General features: G+C 45.4%; 1 protein-coding gene across 1 annotated transcript in view; it reads left to right on the forward strand.

Moving 5' to 3' along the window:
• NOX3 (NADPH oxidase 3) overlaps window positions 1–15,232 on the forward strand; it is a 478,144-nt gene that overhangs the window by 320,282 nt on the left and 142,630 nt on the right. The window contains exon 7 of the mRNA XM_086926861.1: window positions 9,937–10,029. Coding sequence (XP_086782987.1) covers window positions 9,937–10,029 — 93 coding nt within the window. The remainder of the gene's footprint in view (window positions 1–9,936; window positions 10,030–15,232) is intronic.

The following is a 15,232-nucleotide window of genomic DNA, read 5'->3' on the forward strand; positions in this document are numbered from 1 at the left end:
TTGTCTCAATGGATGCAACAGTCCCATGGCAGGAGGGGGTGACATCAGTCTTGAAGAAGCTGTGGATATGGGTGACCGTAATCGCCTCAAGAGAGGTTGTTTTTTTTATTTTGTTTTATCGCTGTATTTATAAAACCTGAATCTAGGCCCTGAGGCCGGCGGACTCTGTACAAAGCACCATGATGCATAGCCATAGACGATACAGAGACATAAATAGCACACATACAATGGGAACTCAAGACTAGTGTATACGAATAAATAAAGGACGCAACATCACAATGGGGTGCCTAGAAGATACAGTATCGGGTGGGAGGAAGATTGTAAAAATGCAAATATGCCGAACAGCACCACCGAGAAGGAAGTAAGTCTGAGGTGCAAAAAAAAGGAGTTTCTAGAAGCAGGCTTCTCCAACGAGTAGCTCGTGAGCTACTAGTAGCTCTCCAACAACCTGTAAGTAGCTTTCTAAATTCAAAACTTTTCATGTATGTATTCAAAAATGGAAAAGCGAGTATTTGAAACGAAAATATGTTCATTTTCAGACCTTAAATGCTGATGTTTGAAGAAAAGTGTTTGAATTAAAAAAACAATATGTAAAGCTGATATTTGAGTGATGACGCACATGGCACTGGGAGGCCTGTTACCTTGTTGCCATGAGCGTTACAGCTGTGGCTTTTAAGTATAACCCATGTAGAGGCATTGACGAAGCCTTTTGTACATTACTGCTGGCAAGCATAACTGATGAATCACTGCGTGCATTTGGCTTATGGTGGCCACTAATGTAATCTTGTCTGATGTGGTTTCTGGTAAAAAAAACTGATCATATTAGTAGCTCGGAATGATTTTCATTCAATATGAGCAGCTCTTGATAAGAAAAGCCTGTAGACCCCTGATCTAGCGACTTGAAGTGTGTGCTCTTTTTAAGTCTTCTAGATTTGCAGTCTGCCAGTGTGTACCGTGTTGCAGTATACTGCCTGTGCGATGGCGGTGTTGATATATTACAGGCCTTGATATATGTTAACATGGTTCATGTTTGTGTTTCATGTTAGTGCGTTGTGTTTACACGTTTCATCAGCCTCAAATATGACCTTTAAAATGGTAAGAACTTCTTGCTTTATTTCTTCAAAAAGAGTACAGAGAGAGAGTGTGTGTGTGTGTGCGGGGTGTGCATGCGTGTGTGTTGGGGTGTGTGTGGGTGTTTGCGTTTGTGTATCGTACTAACACTTGTCCTCTGTCCTCAACAGCTTATTTTGAAGGGGAATCATTTCCATTTAATCATGCCCTTCTTTTTGCTTTCTGCATCCAGACCTTGCTAAAACTTTGGTCTTCATGCTAGCATGGGTTGAAATAACACATACCAAAACTCCTGAACAAGGGAGTTGCCAGAAAATAAAAATACCTCCTCTCCCACTTTGAACCAATGTTCTTATGGCACGAAACAAGCAAAGCAATTCATCGAAACCCTCCCCAGAAGATCTTGCTTGTCTCTTCCATCCAAGCATTTGTCCATTCATCCTTCCATCCACCCACTGATATCCACCATTTTGTCTTTACATTCTGTCATACATCCAATCTTTCATCCATCATGTTTGTCAACATTCCATCCGCCCCATCCATATCCAAACCTATACATCCATCTTCAAGCCTATCCATCCACCCACCCTTTCCCTCAGTCATTGATCCATCCACCCATTCATACATCCATCCTTTCACTAATCTAGCCACCCTTTCACTGCCTCCATCCATCCTCCCTTTTACTCATCCACCCACCCTTTCACTCCTCCATCCACCCTCTGACCCATCCATCTACTCTGATCCATCCTCCAGCCTCGCATCCATCCATCCATCCATTTACCCTTTTATGCATTCATAGTTCCACTTACTCACTCATCCACCGTTTCAATATTGACAACAAAAATATGTTTCATGCAGTATTAGTGTATCGAAATATTTTTGTCCCCTATAGTTTGTATGCAAATTACATTATTGTAATTGTTTATACCAGGATATTGTCCAAAGAGAAGTATATTGAAATATATATCTACAATGCTTTGTAATGGGTTTAAAGTATTTGTTTTTAAAATAATAATTCAATTAAAAATAAATATATATTTTTTAACATAAAATAAAATTATATATTCTAATTATATTTATTTAAAATTTTTTAGACAATATGTAAGAATTTTAAAAAACACATAAAATGATTAGTAATAAAACATGTCATGGGACAAAGCAGGCACTTGGCCACTCTGCTGCACGAGAGCCGCGACAGGGAGCTGCCCTTCACTTGGCCTACATATTTACTGCACAAATTTCACAGAACCCCTAGCATGAAGGTCACGTCCAGATTTATAGATCTGGGACTGATAGTGGTCAAACGACTGATCAGTAAAAGATGGAAAGAGCCGGACCCTCCACACATACAAGCTTGGCGTTATTGTATGCTTGCGTGGGCCAAAGCAGAAAGCCTCGCTATTAAACGTGAGAAGACGCTGGCATTGCGTAGGGTCCCTATTGCCACATACTGGGACACAAGCTACCTCGCACTGCAACACAGCCCGGGCATGCTGACCGCGGACCTTTCTGACACGCCAGTCTTTGGCAGCGTTTAGTCGCGTGGGTAGTAACAGCATGCGCGCCGCGCCGATCTCTTACTGGCGGACACAAATTGCCTGTGACACTCAGCCTACACACATTCTAGCCGTGGGGTAACAGCCAGTCGCTGTTAAACTCGAGAGCTATGAGTCATGCCGCATATGGACTCAATAAAGGGGGGGCTGGGCTACATGTTTGTTTGCATACACTGTTCATTCCTCCTTTTCATCTCTTTTACCCCTTTTCTTTTGTATGCACAGTGCCTAGTTCCTGTTGTTAATATTGAATATTTTATTGGCACTTATTCACAGCTGAGCGCCAGTGCTCCTACTTTCTTCATGGGACAGTACCCGCACGTGTGTGCGACAAAGGACATTCGCCAACATTTATGCCCCGGAAGACACCCAATATGTGGACAGTGATGTGGTCATTATGCCTGCCTACTCTCCTTCTTTTTCTGCCTCTCACCCCTCGCTTTTCTTCTAGCGCAGGCCATACATGTATCTGTCATTCATCTGCTTGACCACTTTGTACATAACTCCAAGTGACAGCTGTAACAATATTATATGACACTACTGTGCCTTATATGCTGATTGTGACGCCCAACACTGCTTGCTTTTTCATATGACTTATGCTGTACTAATACTAAAATCCAATAAAACAGATTCACAAAAAAAAAAGATTAGTTATAAAAATATTAAAATTCATATCTATGTATCTATCTATCATCCGCGGCCGGCAGTGGGAGTAAAAGCAGGGCGGTGACGTGGGGAGGGGAAAGGGCAGGGTGGGAGGTAGTAATGTATGGACTACGGAGTTTTACAGGTAAGTAAACATTTAAATAAATAAAACGAATTTTGTTGAGTACACTGCATCCCAAAATGCGATGCATTGCACACAACGAAATTCGTTTTATTGATTTAAATGTTTACTTACCTGTAAAACTCTGTAATCCATACACTACTACCCCCCACCCTGCCCCTCCCCCTCCCCACGTCACCGCCTTGCATTCACTCCCAATGCCGGCCGCGGCTGCAATCTATCTATCTATCTATCTATCTATCTATCTATCTATCTATCTATCTATCTATCTATCTATCTATCTATCTATCTATCTATCTATCTATCTATCTATCTATCTATCTATCTATCTATCTATCTATCTATCTCAGGGACAGCAGTCCAATATCTACTATCAGGCATGCTTGATGGGCCTCTCCAGGTAATAGGACAGGTCCAGAACCTCACATTGTCAGGGACAGGTAGGTCTAGGTCTCTGTGCACAATCTAGACTATTTTAACACCAAGGCCAAAAATGAAAGTCATGATACCAGTTTCACATGGAGATGAAAACTCAGGGCAGGGAGACTCAGGGCATTGACGATGGAGAGAACTTTCCTGTCCCAACACTGACAATGTAGTTCTCTAAAAATAAGGAGTGCTCATTGTACTCACACATGCACTTGACATGCGCACAATAATGTTTGTGCAAGGTTTGGGTTTCAAATAACGGTGATAGTTTACAGAGATCTACGCATGGGTGATCCTCTTTTACTGCTTGGAAAGTCGTACTTCGATGAGTTTTGATCTACAGTGGATCAACTTAGAAAATTTGGTGTGCTTAAAATGCCATTCGTGGTTGTAAATGGTAGGTTGGAATTCATACTCAAGATTTCTGGACGTTTATGAAGTCAGATTAAACTTAATACCACTACAAATCTGCACATTTTCTGCAGTGTTAACTTTGGAGGTAAGGGCGAAAACATCGTTATTCGAAGGGAAGGGACTAAGGGTGTTCAATTGGAAGATAGTAAACACCCACAAAGATGTATATTTCTGGATGGAGACACACCTCACCAGTGGTTTGCCTCCCCTTTGCACACTCAGCTTTAATCTAAAACAAAAGTTGAAGCAACTGACATGTGGTGTAAAATGTCACTAACATACAGGAGCATACCCCAACGTGAAGCCGCCTATAAACTCATGACCCACTGGTATTACTCTGACTTGTTTACAGAAAATGTTCCCCAACTCCTCGCCTCTCTGTTGGCATTGCCAGTCGGCGACTGGCGATTTCATCCACATTTGGTGGTCTTGCCCACTACTCACCTTATTTTGTAAGGAAGTACTGAGCCACACCAAAGACACTGTAGGCTTCCCGTACCGAGCTCACATACCGTGGCCATCCTGGGTGTCTGCCCCCAGCTACTCACAGCTATGACCCACATTACTGCCACCTTATCGCGCATATGTTTAGGGCGGCCAAACAAGTACTTGCCCTTCATTGGACAAAGCCCTCCGCCCCATCTATTACTCTGGTTTACACGCCTCTGGCATGTCATGGCGATGGAGCTCTTAACATGCTGAATCACACATACGAAATCCAAATTCACTCACATTAGGCAACCACTGATCGATCACTTCTCTAAACTGGAACACTCTGTTTCGCTCCTCTCCGACTCCGCGCCCTCCAACTTTTCGAGGCTGTCCTCCTAGCTTGTACGAGATGCCCAGCCCCAAAATATGGGAAACCCTCTGTCCTCCCCTAGCCTCTGACAGGGGCTTTGACAGACCCATCCCGAGATGCTATATCCCCTGCTCTATTTCCACCCTCCTCTCCTTTCCCCCCACTATTTCCTTTTTCTTTTTCTCTCCATCTTCTTTTTCTCGGTCTATTTCTCTTCCTTGTCTTTTATTCTATTTTTCTTTTCTCCCCTTCCCTATCACTAACCCGTCAGGGCTAAACCTACTATGCCTCTGGCTCCTACCCTTCCCCCCCTTCCCTGCCCTCTCTTCATGTTACGTTGACAAAGGCGTTGTTCCCTCTTGAGACAAGGGGAAGTTTTTGTTTCCTTCTATTGCCACATCTGTTGCTCCTCTGGCCGGTCATGGCTTCATTCCAAATCCTTAATCTGCTAGACATGTGATGCAAGATGTCAGTTGCTTTTGAGGCTTCCCTTTCATGTATTTGAATTTTGAATTTGAATTTGAATTTTTAAAACATTTGTACAGCGCTCGCATACCCAGCGGTTTCATGGCGCTAGTGGTGATCAGTGGATGGCAGCAACAGGGAGATTAAGGGTAGGCTTGTGTAAACAAAAAGGTTTTGACATTTTTTCGGAACAAGAGGTAGGAAGGTGAGGTGCGTAGAGTAACCGGGAGGGAATTCCAAAATGTTGGGGCCAGGACAGCGAATCTCGCTCCGCCCGCCCTCTGCTTTTTAAAGCGGGGGATGGTAAGGAGGGCCAAATGGGCCGAGCGAAGTTCTCTGCCTGGACAGTATGGCTTGATGAGAGAGCAGATGAACTCGGGAGCAGTGCCCGATCTGGCCTGATACGTGAGGCAGCCGAGTTTAAACAGGGCACGCTCTCTCACAGGGAGCCAGTGCAGAGTTTTGAGTAATGGAGTGACCCGATGGTATCTGGGTAGGCCATGGATCAGGCGGGCCGCCTGGTTCTGCACCAGTTGTAGTCGATGGATCATGTATGCAGGGGCTCCATTATAGACTATGTTTCCATAGTCTATACGGGACAGTACCATGGCCAACATGATAATTTTTAAAGCTGAGGGAGAAAAGAAACGAGAAACTTTCCTAATTACTCTAAGGGAGAAGAAGCATGAGGAAACCACGGAGCTGACTTGCGGGTGAAGAGTGAGCTGGGGATTAAGAAAGATTCCCAAAGTTTTCACTTTGGACACCGGAAGTGGAGGGGCACCAAGGGAGGGAGGCCAGAAGGAAGGGGACCAAGGGCTGCAGCCACCTCCGGTCAGGACCAGCTCGGTCTTGTCCGGATTAAGTTTGAGGTGGCTGCAGTTCATCCAATCTTGAATGAGAGTCATGGTTGTTTGGACATTCAGGGCAGTTGAAGGTGAATGGGACAGATTGAAGATTAACTGGAGGTCATCCGCGTAGTTAAACACGGTGACCTCCAGTTGCTGTAACATAAAAATGAGGGGAAAAATATAAAGGTTGAACAAAAGAGGGGAAAGTGATGAACCCTGAGGGACCCCGCATTCTACCTTACGAGAGGCCGCCGCAAAGCCAGCCAGATGGACTCCTTGTGTTCTCCCAGCAAGAAAGGACTCCAGCCAAGAAAAGGCTAAGCCTTCTATGCCCGCCGCCCTGACACGGTTAAGTAGGATGGTGTGGTCCACCGTGTCAAAAGCGGCGGATAGGTCTAGGAGAATCAAGGCTTGCGGAAGGTTGATGTCGATGCCTTCACGCAGCTTGTCCATGACTGAGATGACCACTTTTTCTGTAGAATGCAGGGGACGGAAACCAGCTTGGCAAGGGGAGAGGCAATGATTTGCCTCAATGTGAGTGCTCAGAGTAGAAGTGATGTGAGTTTCAAGAACCTTTGCAAGGTAAGGGAGGAGTGAAATGGGGCGGTAATTGGAGGGGGAGGAAGGATCGGCGTCCAATTTTTTTAGGATTGGGATGACAGCCGCCGATTAGTGTGAACTGGGAACATGACCATGAATAAGTGAATCGTTAAGAAGGGTCAAAGGGGGAGTGAGACAGGCTGAGTAAACTTCCCTGAGTATACAAGCAGGAGCAAAATCCAGGGGAGAGCCTGATTTGACCCGTTGGAGCAGAGGGAGGAGGGTATCAGTGGTTAGAAGTGGAAAGTTAGTCAGTTTAACGGTAGTGGGGGGAGGGGAAGGGTCAACAAAGGTGGAGGAGGGCGGAGGGATGTTATGTTTAATTTTTACAACTTTGTCTATGAAAAACCTGTTGAGCGAGTCACAGAGGGATTGGGACGGGGGATGGTTGCCGTGGCTCTGGTGGATGAGGCAAGTTCATGGATAGTGGAGAAGATTTTCTTCGATTGTGACTCAGCGGCCATTATCCTGTTGGTGTAATATTCAGCTTTTGCTTCCAGGATGCTCTTTTTATAGGTTTGCAGAACGGCCAAGTAGATTGTTTTTTGGACAGGGTCGTAAGTTCTTCTCCAGACTCGTTCGGCCCTTCTTGCAGCTAGTTTTTTCTCGTTAAGGTCGGAAGTAAACCAACAATTGGCTGCGTGGGCCCGTTTAACTGAAAGCCGCTTGAGGGGGGCGAATTCGTCGCCTGCCACCGTGAGCCAATTGTTAATTGCGGCCAGCTGTGGGGCGGCTGTCAGACCGGTAAGATCAGGACAGGTCTTGGCCAGGGCTGAGCAGAAGGAGGGCATGTCTACCTTACCCCATTTCCGAACCCAGGTGTTTTTGGGAAGGGGGGGTTTGACCAGGGGTGCTAGGGCAAGGGAGAGCGTGATGGTGGAGTGATCTGACCATGGGCAAGGGGATATAATAGGAGGTGTGGATGGAACATTCAGTGTCCAAATTTGATCTAGCATGTGGCCATGGAGGTGGGTGGGACTGTGGATGAGCGGTACAAAATTCAAACTTTTCATGAAGCAGGTAAATTCCTTAGATTGGGGGCTTTCGGCAGGGTCATTGGGCCAGAAATTAAGGTCCCCTAAAACTAATACAGAAGAATTGTTAACTACCAAGGTGGCCAAGAGGGTCTGGATATCGGGGAGAAACGAAGGGGTGGACTGGGGAGGACGGTAGATGAGAACAAAAGTGAGGGGGGCTTGGTGGGAGGTAGAACGAGCTACAAGGAGATCGACATCGGTAATAAGAGGGGAGGGAAGGATTTGAAAGTTGAAATCAGTACGAGCTATTAAAGCCACTCCACCACCCCGCTTGCCTTCGGGACAATCCGCACGAATGGCGGAATATGTCGATGGTAAGGTGGCAAGCACATTGGGCAGGGAGTCGGTCTTGAACCAGGTCTCGGTTAAGAAAAGGAGATATTTATGTACTAGTAATGATTATCAGCACCTGCCTGGCACATGCTTTACACGGTGGTATGTGTTTACGCTCTTTAATAACAAGATTTGCCATAAATAATTTCACTAACATGCCAATATTTCAAGGGGATGCAGACTGTGGGATTTCTCAAAAAGGCTTAATGAACATTCCCACCATACTTTATCTTGAGATATTTTCTGCCCTGATAACAATCTGCTACACTACTACATACAACTTCAAAATCTAAGAAACCTGCCATTTTTAAATTGAAATCTCAGAGGAAAGGCACAGAGAAGTGTGGTGGATAGCCAGTTCCTTTGTAGGGGACTCATTTAAAGGAGAGGGAGAATACATCTTTGAATAAGTGCCGTTAGACCTGCCACCTCCCATGGTGCAACTGTGACACACATGGATTAATAACTCATCACAAGGCTACACAGAAAAGAGGCACATTCCCATTGTGAGCTGGAAACCTTTCTTCTACAAAACAGGTTTCTAACTTAGCGGTTAACATTCTACACGCTGTGCTCCAATTAAAACCTCACTAGGACATAGGAATTGGTGCCGAATGGGTTACCTATTTGCTCTGTGGGTAGGTACAGTGCTATCTTAAGGATTTCAAGGCCCCAGGCAGTCAAACTTTAGTTGCCTCTGTCTAGAACATCTTTGTTATTTAATACCCATTTGTTGCTAATTTCAGCTCCACGATACCATGTAATATTAAATGATACATTAAAGGTTGAGAAGGTGAAATAGACAGATGTGAGATGAAGAGAAAGTTCACTTTCCCGGGATGCCCCTTGGTAGGTGGGAGCCGTGTGCAATTGCCGACTTTGCTCATGCCATACAACACCTGTGAGTAGGTAGCTGTGGCTGTTCAGGCAGAGCCATGGGGCCAAAGCCCAATTCACCCTGTCCCACACCTTCCCCAAAGCCACACCCTCTTCTTCCAGAGCACTCTAGCAGTGAAAAAAATCTTACATTCGTAGGCTTGTGTATAAATGGGAAATTGTAGTTTTCTGACCTGTGTATTAAAAAACAAAGTGGCACTTTGAGAGATGTAGAGATGGAAGTGGGCTTACTGGGCATGTGGGACTTTAGTGCTCTTTGATGAGATATGATAGTAGTGACTGTAGGGCGTACGAGGTGTAGCACCGAAAAGCAAGGAAACGAATGGGCAGGTGTTGGTAACTCACTCTATTCTATCCCCTATACCCTTTTCAAAATACTGAGTTCGGATCCCAGCCCTCCATACGGTTCTTTATAAGGTTTTTCTTTTGGAAAAACACTTAACAGGCAGATTTACAAGCCCTTGCGCCACTTTTGCGTCATTTTTAACATGGGAAAAGTGACGTAAGTGTGGCGCAAGGAGCTTGTAAATAAGCCCCTTAGTTTAGAGCACTGTAGATACACGCACCGAGCACATCATATAGCCTTATATGGGAGGTTTATTTTTTAGATTTGTTTATTCTAACATACTAATGACTCCCGGGACTGCAGCCATTTGTATTTTACGATGCTTTGTTTCTTTGTTGTTTTTTTCAGTCTTGGAAATGGATTTTGGGTCCTATGGTGCTCTACGTGTGCGAACGGATAATTAGGTTCTGGCGTTCCCAGCAGCAAGTTGTCATTACAAAGGTAAACGCAGGTCTGGGGGAAAAACATACTGGAACCGGCAATTTATTAGCATCTTACATTTTCCTTTCCTCTTTACGTCCTGTTTCGAATTAATCGTGTGCCAGCATGCCGTTTTTAATACTTCTCCCACTGTGAATAATTTCAGTCACATTTTTCATTATACTAAAACTTAACTTACGGTCTACTTGGAATCCTGTACCACATTAGTAAGTCAGAAAATTTCGGGAGATCCCTCAGGAGGTTGTGATCACAAGATAATCTTAAAAAGAAACACTGTGATAATGATGTTGGAAAACAATGCATAGAAGTTCAGAAACTGTCATTATTTTATCAGTGAAAAAAACTGTTATAATGAAGACACAAAGAGGTAAGGAGTAACTCTTCTTTATTAGTCTTCTCACCACCACAGGTTCCAGGCAGCTCTCGGGAGGGCACTGTGGAATGTTGGCAACAGAGGAGGGGAAAGACCAATGGGAGGTGCAGGGGAGAGGGGAACGGAACGTACCATGTGGAATAGATTACAACACACCTCCCTGCATAGGGCAAAGAAAGGAAGGGAGGCAGAGAGGCAGAGGAAAGGAGGAAGAGGAGAGGAGGAAGCAAAGCGAGGAAGAGCAGGAACAGGAAAGCAGGGATAAGGTAAAACGTAATAAATTACAATAACAATGCGAATTTATAAACAAGGCCTGCAAGGGAATGCAGAAAAACAAAGAACAGTGTCTCTCACATAACACAATAGTCTCTTGTCCAGGCAGGTGAGTTTCTTGTTCTCGGAGATCTCCTGGGACCGAGAGCCTCTGACACTCTCTCTGGATTATTACCGTTGCCTTGATCGCCACCTTGTTCATGAGGGATGATTCTGTCCATGCTCCATGTTTGGCCGTTATCAAGATGGACTACATTTTTCCCTACCCTTGATATTCTGCACGGATCCGAAAATCTGGACGCTGCTTTACTGCGTGCTTTGGGTAAGGCCACACGGACCCATTCTCCTTCTTAGAACATTTTGTTTTTTACATTTGGTCTGGTCATATCTGATCTTGTATTTGACTTGATGTTCTCCTCTTCTACAGATTTCGTTTTGATTTACCACACATGTGTCATTTCTTGGCAATCCAGGTGGTGTGAGTTTTGTTTTCAGGATCCTCCCTTTGAGAGAGGTGAATGGGGAATACCCAGTAACATTATTGGGAGACGTGCAATAGGCCCAAACAGTCAATCAATCAATCAAAGACATTTATAGAGCGCACTACTTACCCGAAGGGTCTCAAGGCGCTTGCGGGGGGGGGGGGTGCTGCCTGCTACTGCTCGAACAGCCAGGTCTTGAGCTTCTTCCTGAAGGAGAGGTGGTCTTGGGTCAGGCGCAGGTCGGTCGGGAGGGAGTTCCAGGTCTTGGAGGCAAGGTAGGAGAAGGACCTTCCTCCTGTTGTCGTTCTTCGGATGCGGGGGACGGCGGCGAGGGCGTGACTGGCTGATCGGAGATGGCGTTTGGGAGCGTAGAAGTTGATGCGGTTGTTGAGGTAGCTCGGGCCTTGATCGTGTAGGGCTTTGTGTGCGTGGGTGAGGAGACGGAAGTGATTCTTTTGTTGACGGGGAGCCAATGCAGGTCTCTCAGATGTCCGGAGATGTGGCTGTGTCGTGGGATGTCGAGGATGAGTCTGGCTGAGGTGTTCTGGATCCGCTGGAATCTCTTCTGGAGCTTGGCGGTGGTTCCGGCGTAGAGGGCGTTGCCGTATTCCAGTCGGCTGGTGACGAGGGCCTGGGTGACCGTCTTCCTGGTCTCGGTGGGGATCCACCGGAAGATCTTCCGTAGCATGCGCAGGATGTTGAAGCACGACGAGGAGACGGCGTTGACTTGTCTGGTCATGGAGAGGGAGGAGTCCAGGATGAAGCCCAGGTTGCGTGCGTGGTCTGTCGGTTTGGGTGCGGTGCCCAGGGCGGGGGGCCACCAGGAGTCGTCCCAGGCGGAGGGCGAGGAGCCCAGGATGAGGACTTCCGTCTTGTCTGAGTTCAGTTTCAGGCGGCTGGTCGTCATCCACTCGGCTACGTCTTTCATCCCTTAGTGAAGGTTGGCTCTGGCGGCGGCGGGGTCGTTGGTCAGGGAGAGGATCAGCTGGGTGTCGTCAGCGTAGGAGATGACCGTTTAAGCTGAACTTGCTGGTGTCCCCATTATTTCTGCCCTCTGCAGACACTCTTTGAATAAACGGTTGATCCTCTCCACTAATCCATTTGCACGGGGACAATACAATACAGATTTGTGATGAGTGATGCCCCTGTGAGAGAGAAACTCTTTCATACTGTCCGAGGTGAACTGCACTCCATTGTCTGTAATGAGGGTGTCAGGTAAAACCTCCTCAAAGAATACATTTTCTAAGAACTGTGTGAGAACTCGTGTCGATTTGATGGACACATTTGTAGACCACCCAACGTGTGTGATAGTCCACTAGTACCAAAATGAAGCTTTCATTCAATGTTTTCAGATTGAGTGGACCTATAATGTCCAAGGCTAACTTTGACCATGGTCGATCAGGCACTTCGATAGGAGAAAGAGGGGGCTTACGGGTTTGGTGAGTTTTGTCACTGCGGCTACAGTCCAAACAATTTTTCACTACATTTTCAGTAATGGCATCCATGCCTGGCCACCAATATTCCAATCTGATTTTGTTCTTGGTAAGACTGCGCCCTAAATGTCCTACGTGTGCTAGTCCCACAATTTTCTCTCTCAAGTTCTCTGGTGGAATCACTTTTTCCCCTCTGCAAACCAGTTTCCTTGTATATTTAATTCAAGTCTTACACCCCAGAACTTACATAAGGTTGTTGGAATGTCACTTTTGTTTTCAGGCTGACCATTTTTGATTAACTCTTTGATAGAACTAATTTCTGCATCTGCTTACATACTATTGTCCCATTCCTCCTTATTCAAGCAGGTAAGTTGCAGTATCACATCATCACATTCACAAATAACAGGACAGCTTTCCCCCTCTGATGGAGAACGTGACAAAAAGTCTGCAACCATGTTTTGAGAACTCAGCATGTACTTTACACTAAAATTGTAGCCCTCAAGTCCCAAGATCCACCTGGCTATTCTGGGGTGGTTTTATTTGCTCCTTTGGTAGTGAATGCAAACATTAGTGGTTTGTGGTCAGTCTTTACAGTAAATGGAATGCCCCACAGAAAAAAACGAAAGTGTTTGATTGCCCAAAAGCAAGCAAGTGCCTCTTTCTCCACCACAAAGTAGTTTAATTCAGCACCCTTAAGAGCTCGAGAGGCAAATGCTACAATTTGTTCTTTCCCATCCACCATTTGGGTGAGACTGGCTCCCAACCCTTTATTGCTTACATCTGTGCAAAGGATCGTGGGTTTGCTGGGGTCAAATCTACCGAGGGATGGGGCAGAACTGATGCTTTCCCTGACAGCTTTAAAGGCATTTTGACAGTCATCAGACCACACAAAAGAAATTCTGGATTTGAGCAAATTACGTAAAGGTTCAACTATAGAGGCATAATTTCTTTCAAAATTTTGAATAATATTTGGATAGGCCTAAAAATGATTTGAGATCTTGGGACATTTAGAACCCACTGTGTTGCGAATTAACTTCCATTAAGTCCATTTTGGGTTTAATACCATCTTGAGAAATGGTGTGCCCAAGGTACTCAACCGATCCCACTCCAATACAACATTTCTCTTTTTTAAGAGAGAGACCAGCTTTTTCCAAGTTGGTCAACACCAATCTGAGGGTGATATTATGTACCTCCAGTTCCTTCCCGTAGATTAGTATATCATCTTGAAAACAGAGAGTTCTGGGAAGATCTTTCAGAACATGCTGCATGATCCTCTGGAAGGCAGCCGCAGCATATGTCAACCCAAAAGGCATTTGAAGGTATTGGAATGCTCCCAGAGGTGTCACAAAAGAGGTGAGATGGCGTGAGTTAGGGTGAATCTCTACCTGGTGATTGGCTGAGGATAGGTCAAGGAAGCTGAAGCAAATCGCATCTTTGATAAGGGTAAGGACCTTGTGAATGCGTGGAAGAGGGTACCTGTCTACCCAGGTGTTCTCATTGAGGACCCTGAGGTCCACACATAGCCTGATGTCCTTACTGGATGCTTTTGTGGTGAGAGCAATGGGGGCCAACCATTGTGAACACTCAATAGGTTCAATCACCCCCAAAGACAATAATCTGTCCAATTCCAAGCAAAGACAAGCATGCATTAAAGTGGTATGGGTCTGGCCTTGTGTGCTACCGGCTTAGCATTGGATTTTAACTTAATGGAGGGTTGGTAATCCTTAAGTAAACCTAAATCATCTGAAAATACCGTTGGAAAATCGTTACAAACCTCCATCCCCCCAACTGAGGGATCTACCAAAAGAACCTGATCTGAACTATTAGGATCTAACTTGATCTCGAGTTCCCTTTGATGTTTCCACCCCAACACATTGGATCCCTTCTGGGTGATGTAGATCTTGCCTACAGTATTCCTTCCTTTAAAACCTATCTCCTTGGTGGTCATGCCCAATAAGGGTATAGGGTCCCCATTGTAACCTCCTGGTTGGATGTCAGGGGGCTGTACTGTTTCCTGCCATGAAGCAAAAAGTTGGGAAAATACCTTGGCATCAACAAGGGTGTACGGGGAACATGAATCAGCAAAGACAGTTACCGGTTTGTTGTCTAGAGTGATGTTGCAAGATGGAAACTTGTCTGTATCATTAGTATCTTTGAGTTGGAAGATCAACTTAGGATCAAGAGACGATTGTGGTTCGATCAACGACACCGATTTGGGGAGCTGATCTTGACAAACTCTGGACAAATTTCCTTTTTTACCACATTTGTGTCAGATAACAGAACGTGCTTGGCAAACGGGGTTGTTGGCAAGGTGGGTTGGGCTCCCACACCTATAACACTTTAGTTTGGTTCCCGGAGGTAACGTATTAGCCAGCTTATTTTTGTTATCTTTAACAGTATCAGGTTTGCTTATGGCATTGACCTCCTTGGATTTACCTCCTTCATCTTTCATTGCAACCATACAATCAGCTGTGTGCTCAATCCCCACCGCTATGTCTTTGGCTTCCTCGAGGTCACGGTTGGCCACAGGAAGCCTCTCCTGTATCTTGGGATTGTTGGTGCATCTAACCAACTGGTCCCTAATTAGGGAATCTTGAAGGGACTAAAACTCACATGTGTTTGCTAGACCCTTTAATGCAGCA

Source organism: Lissotriton vulgaris, chromosome 6, assembly GCF_964263255.1.
Source record: "Lissotriton vulgaris chromosome 6, aLisVul1.2, whole genome shotgun sequence".
Lineage (NCBI taxonomy): Eukaryota > Metazoa > Chordata > Amphibia > Caudata > Salamandridae > Lissotriton > Lissotriton vulgaris.